The sequence below is a fragment of the Thermobia domestica genome, chromosome 9 (genome assembly GCF_964235325.1).
Source record: "Thermobia domestica chromosome 9, izTheDome1.hap1.1, whole genome shotgun sequence".
NCBI classification, from domain to species: domain Eukaryota; kingdom Metazoa; phylum Arthropoda; class Insecta; order Zygentoma; family Lepismatidae; genus Thermobia; species Thermobia domestica.
Genome location: NC_137462.1, coordinates 143937146 through 143953219, shown reverse-complemented (window position 1 = coordinate 143953219; position 16074 = coordinate 143937146). Strand labels below are relative to the sequence as shown.

At 35.8% G+C, this 16074-nt stretch overlaps 1 protein-coding gene across 1 annotated transcript in view; it reads right to left on the bottom strand.

Moving 5' to 3' along the window:
* LOC145695082 (uncharacterized) overlaps positions 1 to 11363 on the bottom strand; it is a 398134-nt gene extending 386771 nt beyond the window's left edge. The window contains exon 1 of the mRNA XM_081771960.1: positions 10339 to 11363. Within this exon, the coding sequence (XP_081628086.1) occupies positions 10339 to 11271 (933 nt within the window). The 5' untranslated portion in view covers positions 11272 to 11363. The remainder of the gene's footprint in view (positions 1 to 10338) is intronic.
* Positions 11364 to 16074: the final 4711 nt, after the last annotated feature.

The following is a 16074-nucleotide window of genomic DNA, read 5'->3' as shown; positions in this document are numbered from 1 at the left end:
CTGAACTTCGTGCTGTAGTGCGTTTAGTAGTCTCATCAACATGTATTAATTCCACTTCCGCTACTTGGGCACAAATTGCAATAAATACCAAAAAAGGATATGCCCCTCTCCTCATGCTGCAAAGTTGTCTCAGCTGTAGGTACGGGCATAAATTCCGGGGAAATGGGGAGACAGCCCCCCCTCCTCAACATTGGAACGGAGGCTCTCCCAATAATCCGATTTGAAAAGTGCTTTTTGCATATAAGTGTGATGATTTGTGTCCGACTGCCACAAAGGAAAGTGAGATAAAATTGGTTTTTCTTGGCTTTTACATTTTTAATGAAAACGAAGGCGTGCGACTGTACGTGAGGTAACCTGATGCGAAATCTTTTCTCCTCCTCTCCCCTAGGTCCTAGCACACGAAGAGTGTATAGACTACCCAATGTCAGTAGAACCCATTTTTCATTAAATGCGCACTTCATCTGTTTTGTAGTATCAGCCTAGGCATCTACTCATGCTTCGTAAACTAACTAACTCTATAGCCTATAGAACCCGGAGGTTCAATACCGCATTCACGAAAGCTCTCCACTGATTTCTATCCTTAGCCTACTGGATCATGTTTCTGCTTTGTATTCCTATTTTTGCGAAATCCATCTTAATATTGTTTTCCCATCTGCGCCTAGGTCTTCCTAATGGTCGTTTTCCGATTGGTCTTACCGCTAACACTTTGAAAGCGTTCCTACTTTCTTTCATCCTCGCTATATGTCCTACCCACCTAAGCCTCCTAGACTTGATGATCCTAACAATGTTTGTAAGCCGTATTAGTTATGTAGTTCCTCGTAATGAAGTTTCCGCCATTCTCCATTCCCGTTCCTCTTGGGTCCGAATATTCGTCTCAGGATCTTGTTCTCAAATACTTTCAGTCTATGTTCTTCCCTCAGAGTAAGGGACCATGTTTCGAAACCATACAGAACAACAGACATGATTATAGTTTTATATATTTTAAGCTTCAAATTCCTCGACAGAATTCGCGTCGACGTGTTCAGAGATTTTGAACTGAATAATAACACGAATTCCCTGTTTTTAGTCGACCTTTAATTTCTTCGTGAATATGATTTTCGACTGTTAATATTGATCCTAAGTATCCACTTTATCAAAAGTATTATTTAATATTTTAACACATTCATAATTTGCCGTATTACGGTCCCGACGCACTTCCACGTGTTTAGTTTTCTCTTTATATTTACTTCTAAACCCATGTCCTTGCAAGCTTCTAATAAGACCTCTGCATTTCTTTCTATTGTTCTCCTATTATCCCCTATTAACTTTACATCATCGGCGTACGCCATAACCTGGTGAACACCGTTCAACTCTAGGCTCTGGTTGCTATCTTTGATTTTCCTTATAGCGTATTCCAGCACAAAGTTAAATAATAATGGCGACAACGCATCTCCTTGTTTCAGGCCATTATCGACGTGAAAGCCCTTTGGCCAAAAATCTTCCTGCTCGGACTTACTTTGGGATTCATTTAAACATGCCTTAATTAATCTAATTAGTTTTTCGGTATTCCAAATTCTGTAAGAACGCTGTACAATATTTCTCTCCTAACCGAGTTGTAAGCCTTTCTAAAATCAATAAATAGTTTATATACCGGGCTACTGTATTCCCACTTCTTTTCAAGTATTTGGCGAATGTTAAATATTTGGTCGATAGTTGATCGATTTCGTCTAAATCCACACTGATAATCTCCAATAATTTCATCTGCGTATGTGATTAGAAATAGAATGTTTGAAAGGATTTTATAGGATGTTGACAGAAGAGAGATGCCTCGATAATTATTACAATCAGTTTTGTCGCCTTTCTTGTGAATTGGAACAATGATTGATTCTTTCCACTCTTGTGGCAATTCTTCCTTGTTCCAGATAAGGAGAATGAGTTTGTGTATCTTGTTCCACAATTTTTCGCCTCCAGCTAAAATTAACTCAGCCGGAATTTCGTTTAGACGCGGAGATTTGTGTTTCTTTAATTTCTTTATAGCGATTTCTACTTCTATTCGGTTGGGTTCTGGAATATACGATTCTGGAGTGTGTATCTCCCTTTCTCCACGCACATTAGTTTTGGGCTGCGTGTTAAGCAAATCGTCAAAGAAATGTTTCCATCTATTTAAAATGCTATCTGTATCAGTGAGAACTGTTCTATGAACTTTCTTTAATATAAGCACGAGGTTGATAACCTTTCTTAAATTCGTTGATTCCTTTATACATGTCCCGAATGTTTTTATTTTTACTGTTATCTTCAAGTTCCTTAATTTTAGCTTTAAAAAAAATCGCGTTTCTTTGTTCTAAAAGTTTTGGAAGTTTCCTGCCTGATATCTACGAAATTTTGTGAAGTTATTTCATTCGGATTTTGTAGCTAACGTAATTTTGTCTGTTTTCTCTTCTCTGCTAGTTCGAACCATGGTTTGTTCCTACGTATTTCTGCGTGTCTTTTTTTTTTTTTTTTTTTTTTTGAGAGAGAGAGAGAAAGAATGCTTCGTAAGCAAAGAAAAGAATTCAGTTGCTGGAATATTTTTCTCCATAATCTTAGGGTTACATATGTTAATTAAATAGAATATGACATGCGTCAGATTTCTGTAACGATTCTTGTAATGTTATTGAGATTATCATCATTTTGCTCAAATAAGAGTATTGTTGCGTCATACATAATTGATATTCTTTCTTCATAGTTTTGGGGAAGTCATTATTTATATTATTATATTATTTTAAAACAATTTTAATGTGGATCTTTGTGGATGCCTAATTAGAAACATACCAATTATAAATATGCATATATTCAGATTTCAGAATGTGTTCACGGCAGTGATTTGTAACACTGATATGTATTACTACTTCATCTACATCGCCTGATATATAATATACAAGAGGTTCACCTCAGAAATTAGATTCATCTACTGTAATATGAGTTTCATCTCCCTTCTCTAGAATAAGCCTCAAATCTGCCCACCTCCCAGTGTTGAAGACAACCAATGGCGTATTTAGGATTTTGTTTCGAGGGGCTATGCCCAACACAAGGAAGGAAGTTGGCAATTGCCCACCTGACTTTGACAATTAAATATATTTTAATTTATGCATAAATTGAAGTTATAATTGCAAGAATTGCAGACCGATAAATCCTATATGATATACAAAAATTTAGGAGTGAATCTAACCCTTTATTCTATTCATACAAGAAAAAGGAAGCATCCTCTTGCCCTTCCTAATTTCCCGGGCTAATTATTCCTCTGTTTTGATTTTCTTTAATTCAAACATTTCCTTCTTTTAAAGATAACTAAACGATATAATTTTTTCTTTGTTATAATAACTAAAGTCCTGTCATATTGATATCCTCGCAAGTTGGTGTGGAACACCAGTTTCGCTTATCAACTCCTCTTAGTTTTGGTGTTACTGATGACGGTCGACTTGAATCACAACTGGCAATCGTCGATAAAGTATGATAAGCGAAATGAAGGAAGGTAACATCAAGAAAAAGAAACAGAGAAGTAGAAAGGATGAAAGAAAGACCAGAAGGACACAGTTCTTATATGGAATGAAATTTGACAAAACAGTATTATCTCTGAACAAAGAGCATAAGAAAATGGAAAGTCAATGACATTCTTAGAAATGGTAAGGATTATTGTTGTACGTGAAATGCAAAAACTAACAAATTTATTTCGGGGGAACTTGAGCCCGATAGCCCCCTAAATACGCCACTGAAGACAATTCTGCTCCCTGATCCTCCATAGCATTGTTTTCAACTTCACAAATATTTTGAACATGGCTTTTATATATATGGGAACGGTCTTACCCGTCCCCCCCAATGTTGAAGACAGATTTGCGCCGATGTTTATTAGTATTTAGAAAATATTACTTGGTTGAAAAAGTTTCTATTTTGATATGTTTCTTATTCTCAAAGAATACAACTTCATATCAATTATGAAGTCACAGGCTTCGATGACGAGCAAAGCAGGAACAAATTCCATGTCAAAACGATTGATATCTTCTGTCGGGGCGGGGCACTAGAGCGGCCCTATACTTCAGCTCTGTTGAAGGCAGGCTCGTAACTTGTGGGGGAGCAGGGGCAACTGCCCCCCAGGGAAGCTACGCGCTGTTCGAGGGGGGTCCACTTTAAGACAAAATTTTCTTATTCCATATAGGATACGAACATGAAATTATAAATGAAGCATCAAACAGATTCACTACATTACATAAACAAAACAGCACACAAAAGGTCAAAAATGGTCCCTTTAATTAATTTGTCACGTATGGAATGGGTCCAGCGGCGTTAACTAAGGGTCCAGGGGCGTCCCCGCAGATCTTGCCGCGCGGGAGGGCCCACAGGTTCAGGGGGCCCAAATAGGAATATTTTTTTTTCTAGGAGGGCCGAATATTAATGCTTGCCTACCAGAAGTTACGGCGCTGGTTGAAGGATTGACAGTGTGTTGGGGAACCACCTTTAGACCCTATTTGTAAGGATTGATCTTCGAGACGGTCTGTGCCAACTCAATTGGATTCAAGTCCCCAAAAGTGGGCTCGAACCCCCGTTAAGAGTAGTTTCTGTCCTTTACAACCTCGGTGTTGCAAAATGACTTAAAAAATAAAACCTCACAAAGTAAAAGACACGGGCCTCGCACTATACCCACTATACTATCTTCTACCAGTTTCTTAAACTAAGTTAAGTTATGTTGCAGTTATTACTGAAACATTAATTTATATAAAATTTATTTATTTATTTATTTACTTTACTTTACTTTTATTTTATTTTATTTTATTTATTTATTTAGCAATCACCAGATACAGCTCAGAGGCCATGACGTTTTACGAAAATTTAATCCGAAGAAAATTAACCCCAAAAGTAAACTTCATCTTGTGCGTACGGCTATTATGCATAGGCCTAGACATTGATTTAGAACAAATGTAGAGAAGAGTAAATATGTGGAAGTTCGTCTGGATTGTAATACTGGAAATTATGGATGTGTTAAAATATCAAATACTTTCGACAAAGTGGATGCTTTCAAATATCTAGGATCAATATTAACAGCGCAAAGCCATATTAATGAAGAAATTAAATGTCGACTAAAAGCAGGGAATTTGTAATATTTTCCATAAGTAGAAGCTTTTCTTTGTATATACTTAAAACAAAACAAACTATTTGTTGAGCAAAACAATATATTCACATAATAAACTATATACGTGGTAGTTGGCGAAACTGTAACACGTATGTAGTTTTTTATGTGAATATATTGTTTTGCTCAGCTAATAGTTTATTATGTGACATTATGTGACATTATTATGTGTGTGTATTATGTAAGTGTTTAAGGGAATTCGTGTTATTATTCACTTTAAAATCTCTTGTCGTCGCGAATTTTGTCGAGAAATTTGAAGCTTAACATATATGAAACGATAATCATACCTGTTGTCCTGTATGGTTGAAAATCATGGCCCCTTACTCTGAGAGAAGAACGTAGACTCAAAGTACATGAGAACAAGATCCTGAGACGAATATTCGGACCAAGCAGGAACGGGAATGGAAAATGGCGGAAACTTCATAACGAGTAATTGCACAATTTATCCCTTTTACTAAACATTGTTAAGGTCATTTAGTTTAAGAGGCTCAGGTGAGCAGGCCATGTAGCTAGAATGGAAGAAAATTGGAACGCTTTCAAAGTTTAACTTGAAATCCAATCGGAAAACAAGTATTAGGAATACCTAGGCACAAATGAAAGGACGATATTAAGATGGATCTCGCAGAAATAGGAATACAAAGAAGAAACTGGATCCAGTTGGCTCAGAATATAAGTAAAAGGAAAGATTCTGTGAAAGCAGCATTGAACCTCTGGGTTCCATAGGCCATACAGGTTGTTAGTTATGATGACTATTATGAAATATTTTTGAAATAATATCAGTCAAATTGTATGATCATGTTTGACGAAATCGTATAAAAACAAACCCACCATTAAGACTAACCAACTCTTGTGAATTTTTTCATGACTAAGAAGTTCCAGTAAATTGTCAGGTTACAAATGAAATATTTAGGTATGAAATGTGAATAAATTTTCCTGAGTCTTTTTTTTTTTTTTTTTTTTTTTTGAGAAAATCATCCGACAAAAAACCTGCAGGATTAAGCTACTCCTTCTGTATTTTTTCAGGACAAATTAGTTATCCATATTCTCAGGTTATTAATTAAATATTTATTTATGAAATATGAACAAAACCATCTGAAACATTTTTTGAGAAAATTGGGCGAAAAAATCCCCTCCCCCCAAGAATAAACAAGTTGTTATAGATTTTTAACTGTCAAATGAGTTATTCTACATTATCAGATTATTAATGAAGTATATATATATATATATATATATATATATATATATATATATATATATATATATATATATAATGGAATTTGAACAAAATCGCCTGAGCTGTTTCTGAGAGAAAATCGTGTAGAAAGAACCAGTCTTTACGAATAAGCTACCTCTTCTGGATTTGTCCTTGAACAGCTACCTACACCGTATTATAGGGTTTCTAATGAAACATCGATTTACAAAAAAAAAAAAAAAAAAAAAATCATTGGAGTTGTTTTCGAGAAAATAACATTTTTATTTTATTTTCATCTTTTAACAAAATACTCGTATCCATTCTTATTTATGAGGACAGGAAGAAAATTTGAAAAATATCCCTAGAGAATCTGATAAAAACCTTAAATTTAAGGATTGTTTTCGATATGTTGAACGATATGGCCTGTATGCGATGAACATCAATACATCGGGACGGACAGTTGGACGAACAGACATCCAAAAATCCATTTTCCGACAGTAGGAGCTATGAAACACATTAATCCATTGAAATCTTGAATTTGATTTTTTTTTTTCACTGTCACCATACTCTCTTCTCTCCGATCACCGCTCGAAAACAAAATGACTATTTTCTTCCCCTCGGAGCACAGTGCCTCAGTGATAGACAGCTTACTTCTGGTGCGTGGGGTCCCTCGTTCGATCCCCGGCTAAGTAAGTTTGTGGTGGACAACATTGTATTCGTGGGTTTTCTCGGGGATACTCCCACATTTTCATTTCACCAAATCGTCCATCAAAATTCACTTGCCTTAGTCATCCCTTAGTCTCCCTTAGCCTAACAGACATAATTGTAGGACATCAAACTGAAAATTTTCATTTTTCCTCCTCCCCGCCTCTTTTCAGAGTAATGCGTCTCTTGCGCTTACTAGAAAATTACCACAGGAATTATTATCTGTAATTTCTTGAAATAATGGAAACAGAAAGAGGAAAGCTTACTAGCACATTTGTTACTTATTAACTAAAATTATAACAATGATTAAAAAATAGAATCCTTCAGTTTAACGTCCCATTATTATGTTCTTTAGGCTAAGGGAGATAGATGATTAAGGTAAGAGAGAGATGATGGAAGAAATTGGGAAATGAGAATGTGGGAGGAAACGGGAGTACCCTGAAAAAACCCACAGATACGACGTTTTCCACCACAAACTTACATGGCTGGGAATCTAACCAGAGATCCACGCACCAGAGGTAAGCGCTCTACCACTGAAAATAATAATAAAGTAGTAGGGAACGTAGGGTAGGCCCTTATTGAATAAATTAAATTATATTGAGTTTTTAGTTTGACGTCCTACTCCATCCTTTAGGCTAAAGATCCTGATGATTAATTAAAATGATTGAACCTGAAACCAGTCGCACTAAAAGTGAGTATTCTATCACGATCAACATGGGCCCCTGATTAATGAACACAACAGTCATTATAAAATCAAGTTCAAATTTTATAAGCTTAAAAGTATTCACAGGTAGAATGACCATTCAGCAATTTTGTGGGACAATACTATATTATTCAAGTAATACTTTTACCCTCTTTTTTTCTTTTTATGATAATAGTCTTAACACAATTTTTTATTTACACAAAAGGTAGACTCAAGAGCAATCCTGGAAAACGTCTTATTTGGATAGCCCAGTCGAGATATTCGCAACCAAAACCTTCCTATGTGAAGAAAAATGAAATGAAATTAAATGAAATCTTTGAGTTTTACGTGCCACGATTATGCCGGGTACGCTCAAGGAGACGGCGATGATGAGAAATGAATGAAATGCTGCAATGAGTAAAGTGTGAGGAAACGGGAGAATCCCGAGGAAACCCATGCAAACAGTGTTTGTCCACCATAAAGTTCACTTGGCCCGAGCTCGGATAGAACCAGCATTCCATACACCAGAGGTGAACGCTCTACCACTGAGCCACCGCGGACCCTCGATGTGAAGGAGACAAGAGATTTAATCTATGCATGTTTGGTAAGACCTCTGTACACATTCATTGGTTGTTTACCTCCTAAATATAAAGTTCTGGGCGAAAGGTCTCATGAATGACTACGGCTGGACAGATTTTGTTATGGAAAATGCATGTGATCTGAACATCAGCTCTTTAATTGGCATATGATGCTATTAAATGCCTAAGACTATGTCTTCTTGAAAAGAATCAACCCAAGACTACACACATTTAATGAAATATTCTAACCATTTGGATACATGAAGCAATATTTACGTGTTATTTTAAATTAATTTAAATCTTACAAAATGTAGTTTGCTTATTAGCAATCAATAACATCTTTTCTACAAAGTAGACAAGTTATTTCTGGATTAAAAATATATTATTTATTATTATTATTATTATTATTATTATTATTATTATTATTATTATTATTATTATTATTATTATTATTATTATTATTATTATTTGTTAGTTAGTTTGTTTGTTTGTTTGTTTGTTTGTTGAAGTTTTGTGTCCCCCATTCCAGCTCCGAGGATACGTGAACGTATAGTTGAAGGAGGAATCCGAAACGCTGTAATGTGTTCAAACTTCTACTGAGTACGTACTGAGAATTGAACCCGGGATCACACGCATAGAAAGTATCTACTCGACCTGAAGGGGCACGACTTACACTGAGAAACGAAGTCAAAACAGGATATGCTGTCCACGCAACTATTTGGTTTTCTCAGCCAGACAGGTGTAAACGAAGATACGTATGCAGGGAATTTACTACATTCTCTTACAGATAGCAAATCCACGTCCCTTTTCACTAGGCAAGCACCCCGCTTAGTATAATACTGACAAAAGAAAAAGAGTAAAAAGGAAAAAATTTAGGTCTCTCCGATTTATGAATTATGTATTATAGTTAACTAAAAGAAAAAAATATGTATGCTTCTTTCGGAAGGATACGAATGAATGGAATCCGCTATTTTCTCAGTAACATTTGTTAGACACAGAAAGGACTGGGACTTGGGGAGATGACGGGTTAGCTTCACTAATTAATCCTCTGCACAATGTCAACCAAACTTTCAAAGCTTGCAACAGATGGGTGAGATCGTTCATTACGGGTTTCTTACTTTCATTTCCCCACAGCAAATTCAAATGAAAGATAAACATAGGTACGATAATACAGGCAAATATATGCGTAAACTTTTATTCATAAGTGAGGTACAACTAGTTAAAGGTCATACTCTATAACCGAAGATTATTTAGTTTGAAACCAAGAGAAATTCTGCAATTAATTTAAATGACTAAAAAATTTTAGTGATGTTGTTATGCTATCACTGTTTCGAAATGAAATGAAACGAGATGTCAAGTTTTACGTACCACAATTATGACCTTTAGACTAAAGTAGTTCCGTGCCGTGGGAGAGGGAGGGGCGAGCGGAGCCGAAGTAAGGGGGCGCAAAATTCGGGAGAAAAAGAGTGGAAAAATTACTTGGAATGTATAGGGGCGCCGCCGTATATTCTCGCCTTGATTTTCCACGGCACAGCACTGGGCTAAAACACTGATAATTTGGAAAGATTTCCCCCCAAGAGAGCATTTCAATAAACGGGGAGTAATACTGTAAAAATACTGGTAACCAGGGTAAGTACGATTAGACAAATGCCTTTGAAGGAATTTCGTACCTCCGGGGGGTTTCTTCACCCGAAATCATCACTAGGCTATAGGAGCCGGATGAGTAATGAAAGTGAATGATGATGAATAATTTGTGGAATGAGAATGTGGGAGAAAAGAGGAGAAACCCCAGGAAATCTACTGGCACAATATTGCCTACAAACTCGTGTGACAAGGATTGAACCAAACTTGCACCAGAAGTAAGCACTCTATCATTGAGCCCTGTGACCCTTTTTCCTCCCTCCCACACATACACTTTCGAAATCAGTTCTTTTTGCTCACCAAAAGAAACTAAACTAATCGGCAGATCATAAGTATATGACAATATAAAATTCAAGAAATTATAAACTACAACATAAGGTGATAAAAAAAAAGCACTTACCGTCCATTGAAGATATGATGTTGGGTCACTAAAAGGCCATCGTGGCTCCAACCATGACCTGTTGGGTTTAGGAGTCGAGGTCACTCCATGATGCCTCGATGCACCAGAATGATGAGGATTCAATGTCGAGGTCAGACCTAGCTGAGACACTTCTTGCACAACAGTCGACGTATTGTTTGTTGGCGTTGTTGATTGTTGCTGACGATTTTCTAAATTTCCAGCCACTGGTCCCGAAACTTCATTTTGAGTATCAGTTGCACCAACATTCTTATTCGTCGTGGTATAGTCAATATCGCGAATTTCCTGGTCTTCGTCGCTTTGCGTCACCAAGTTAGTGGCAGAAACACTGAACGATGATGGTAACAGTGATGAAGTTCTTCCTGTAACCGTTGTCGAGGAGATTCCAGAAGTTGGCGTAACCGAAACTGCAGGTTCCGTTGAATTCAAAATCGAACCGGAAGCAACACCTTCATTGTCGCTGGAAATATTAGTTGTGGATGAGTCCACACTACTAACAATACTGACATCATGTTGTTGTACAGTTGTGCCATTGTTATTAACATCAACTAATGCTGCTGCTGCTCCTGGATTGGCCATTGTTGTCGTGGTAGTACTGCTGCTAGTGGAAGGTGTTGGAGGAGGCTTTGGCCTCGCATGGTGAGGTCGGTGTGTCGGGGGTTGGTGACTCACCACATGGAAGCCAGGGATAGCAGCAAGGATGTTGGTGGTGAGGAACAGTGGCACCATAATAGCAGCAATAACTCCGCAAACCAGCACTACAGTGACCACTAAAAGGACAATAGTGCGACGCGAACTTGATTGACGTACACGACGGGTTCTTTTCGGTATACCGGTACTATCCCCTTCTTCGCCATCTTGCGGTAATATGGTGTAATGCAAAGAATTTTCTCCTTGCTTCACCGTTTTGTACATGATGCACTGTACTGAATTCTGTTGTGTGTATATTAATATTGTTTATAAGTATGTGCGCGAACGACGTTCTCTGTTCAGACACCGATGCACGACTGCTGCAGAAACCACGTGTTTAAGCGAGTGAAGCCCGGCCCGGCACGGCACGGTTGGATCCAATCAATAATCTCCGTTTGCAGGAACCTCTATGTCTCTGAAACACAGAGATAGTGGAATACACGACGGGAGAAAGAGTGAGACAGGAGATGAAATGTTCAGTGAAAGGGGGGAGGGGAGAAAGGGGGCACAGTTATCGTGAGGGAGGGGGTATAAAGGACAGGGACGCGAACGAGACTTCGATCCATCAGCCCATCCACTCTACTCCACAGCACACCATGCAGTAATAACACTGCACCAATAAACAATTGTCGAGAATGAGAAGTTTCTACTGATAGTTTCTTTTTTTTTTTTTTTTTTGTACTTTTCAATTCGTACTTTTTAATGTCCTTTTTTCTCAAGTACAAAAGACAATCTGCATAACACATCTGGTGCCTAGCTTTGTGACAAATAGATTTGTAATACGTGTAATCAGAAACACCAATAGCAGTAACGGAAATATCAAGAGCAGCAAAACGTAGATTTGTGTTCTTCCTAAACAACTTTGATACGTAATCAACGGAACATTTGCTCTATTCACGCTACACTGGTTTTCATTTTTTTTTAAAATCTGAACTAACTGAATTGAAAGTACACTACAGTTGATTGAACGCAATGCCTTTTTTCGTATTTTTGTTCTTGTTTAATACTTATATTTCGCTACCTAAAAATCAATTAGGAAGTCATCTGCTCCTTGATTTCTGTTCGAAAATTTAAACCAGAAAATAAATTAGATTCACCAAGATACAGGAGAATACTAGCAGATATTAACAAGATATTAGAAAATTTTGTTCAATCTAACCGTGAATGTAATGAGACCTATAGCTATTTAGCTCAATGATAATACGCGTAGTAACTTGAGAACGAAGTGGGTCTAAAATTTGATCAATGAAATTACAAATATAAAAACAACAATAATAGTTGTCTTCTTTTTCTTTTTCTTTTTTTTTAAAAAAAGGAAATGGTATTTCCGTTCATGTCATTAGAGGTGGACAATACTTACAGTGATACTTACAGTGATGAAAATTTTCCGGAAAATTTTCCGATTCATAAAAACATACTCCACTTATTCCTACATCGTTGTTTAGTCGTGATGTTAGGTGGAAAATTTTCTCCTACGTTTTTTCGGAAAATTTTCCATTCTAAACAAATTGTTAAAAAGTGAAAATTCGTTTGTCTTCTACGTATGGAAAAATTGAAAAACTTTTTAGGAGTCGAAAACTTTCATTTTGAAGCAAAAAATGAAACAACTTTTTGTGAATCAGATAGTTTTATTGCTCTGTACAAACAAGTGAAAGGAATTTTCATGTGTGTGTGTGTGTGAAGTGCTGGGAACATACATCGACTTCGTAGAGAACAAATATCCCATTCCAATATTTAAAATTTAACAAGAAATCGAAAACAAACCTTGTGAATTTATCAATTATTTGAAAAACAGAAAATTCCACTATTTCTTCACATATAGACCTGCCTATGTAATGAAATAACTACATAAAAGTTCCATATGAAGATTATTTTTGTAACAGAAAATAAGAAGAAATGTTTTGATTTTATTATGTTTAACACTCGTAAATCATAATTTCAATATTGGAATTGTGTATAATCAACGTCTTAGAGCAGATATTTGTATTGTAAAACTACCATTATTATGTATAAATATGTATTGGAAATAATGACGATTCGATAGAACAAGTACATACATATTTAAAAAAGAAATATGTTTTTTTATTTTGTAAATTAAAATGAAATTACTTGTTGCTTTTAGAACGCAGCTCTAATAGTGCAGCTTTTTACGTTTCTTTTATTATTTTATTGGAAGAACAACTACATAAATCAGATTCCTTATTAGTTATATTTCACTGTCTCTTCTGAATGAATATATGAATAAATAAATGTTTATTTCCAGAAAATGGTCAGTATTTGTTGTCATGAGTTACCTAAACTCGAATTTTGGATAGTCAAAATTTACAGTAGGCACTTTATATTATCTCTACTTATTTATAAATGTTGCAGTATGTAAATCTAGAAAAGTAGTAAAGCTATGATAAAACTTCGTCTTACGCGTATTAAACTGACGAAATATAATTTTGTGAGATCAAAGGTGGATACTGAGGGAAGAACGAATTGAAGTTTTTGAAACATATTTGAAGAAATGAAGAATCGTTAGATTTTTCACTTCATGAAACTTTTAAGACAATATTTATTACCAATAAATTTTCCGGCTAACCAACGATGTACGAATAAGTGAAGCATGCTTTTATGAATCGGAAAATATTCATCACTTTTAATAAATTTAAATTTTAAATAATAGAATGGGATATTTGTACTCTACGAACTCGATGTATGTTCTCGCCACTTTACACACACACACACACACACACACACATATATATATATATATATATATATATATATATATATATATATATATATATATATATATATATATACAGAGAGAGAGAGAGTTGAATTGGTTTGATTTTGAGTTTAACGTCCCTTTCAGCAGCGAGGCTATATGAGACGGGACCTACTGATTAACTTGGAATCCGAAGTACATGAGCTCCCGCCGGGAATCGAAGCAAGTCTCACATGCCAAAGGCGCATATGCTAACCGCTTAGCAACTAAGGAGCTCGCAGAGGGAGAGTGAGGGAGAGAGAGAGAAACACTATGTAAATTTTTAGTTCCCAACTTGAAATATTAGAAAATTTTCCGGTTCCCGAAAGCTAATTGGAAAATTATAATTTGTTGCTGACTTACTTCCCTCTACAGAAATTCAATTTTGTAGCTCAATGTGCAGTTAAATATAGTGGAAAATTTTCCACCTAACATCACTATATATAATATCCAAAATTGTCCGGCTTATGAAAAGATTTTTCCCCCACTTGTTTCTACATCGTAATGAAAATTTTCCGATCTATGAATATTCCTTTTACTTGTTTCACTTGTTTCTTTCTGCAGAGCAATAAAACTTTCCGATTCACAAAAAGTTGTTTTACTTTTTGCTTCAAAATGATGAAAATTTTCCGACTCATAAATAGTTCTTCAATTTTTCCATAGAAATAAATTATTTCGATTAATGAAAAATTGTTTCGCTTGTTCCTACATAGTACTGAAAATTATCTAAACCATGAAAATTTTCGGATTCTTGAAACAATCTTTCACTTTTTAACATTTCTATACATGAATTCAATCAATTTTATGACTACTGAGGAATTGTTACTTGATTGCTTATAATTTTTTAGAACGAAAAATTTTCTGGAAAAATGTAGCGGAAAATTGTCCACCTCATATCACTAGATACTTATTATTTCTTCTTCGCATTGTTATAATATTACCATTTTGTTATTCCATCATTTTCGACCGACTTTAATTTAATTTCTCTCTCTCTCTCTCTCTCTTTCCCTTATATATTTTTATAGTATATATATCTACAGCAGGGCGTAAAATTTCCGGTCGCCAAGTCGTCATTGGCGACTAGAAATTTAGAGCTGGTGACCAGTGTTCAGTAGGAATGGTTCCTACCTAAACTCAAAGAATGCGAAAATGTACGTAACAGAACGGTTGCGATCTGTATCATCAGATATAGTTCTGTCCCACCATATATTTGACACTTTGGGTTGGTCTCGTAAACGAAAAATCCTTGATATTTGGTGTGGAAGAAATAAAACTGCTTTTTAAGAACTTTCAACCAGATTTATACAGTTAGAAAGTAGACCTTGTATTAGCAAAGTGGGCAAAATATAAACTTTTGTCTTTTTCATTGATGTTGAATCAGACACTGAAAAAGGTTTACAGTGAAAACTTCATTACGAGGTTTCCAAATTTGCTTCCAATTGTCACATTTCGTGCAGTTTTACATGTGAGTACTGCTTCATGTAAGAGAGGCTTCAGCAGTATCAGTAGTGTTAAGACTGCCTACAGGAATTCACTGAAGACTTATACACTGAAGAATTTGCTGACAATTTCCATCAATGGCTCTTCACTTAAGGACTTTCTTCCGAAAACTGGAATCGACAACTGTACTTCAGTGCAGAGAGAGAGAGCTTTACACAAACGTGAAGTCTTAAGGTAAGATATTTTTAACATGTATATGAATTGTCCAATTCAAAATTAATTATCCTGAATCTAATTCTGGTCTGGTTTTGAAATTTTATTCCCTGATGCAATCTCTTTCTTTGTTAAAACAGAGGTCTTGGAGGGAGGAGGGCTCCTATAATTTGTACGTGAGAGATACTGGCGACCATCATTCTTGGATTGGCGATTGCGTCTGACTTTGAAATTTTGCGCCTTGATCTACAGTATAAGTCAGTGGCGTATTTACAATGGTTCGGGGAGGACTTTGCTAACTTTATCCATGGAAATGTGAAAAATCTGCAAGATATTTCTTTTCCTTTAAAATAGTAAATAAAATTTCGTGGGAGCTTAAGCCCGAAAGCCCCTCCTTAAATACACCACTGGTATATGCATATCGACGCCATTTACATCACATCTCATCCTATATGGCAAATTAAGCATGCAGCATGACTATCTTAATATTTATGAGATATATGAGCTTTCGAGTCTTAAACTAAGGAAGCTGGGATTTTTTTTTTTAATTCAGGTTATATCCAAGCAGGATTTGAGATGTGGTGTTGGCGCGGAATGCTGCGAATCTCATGAACCGAAAGGAA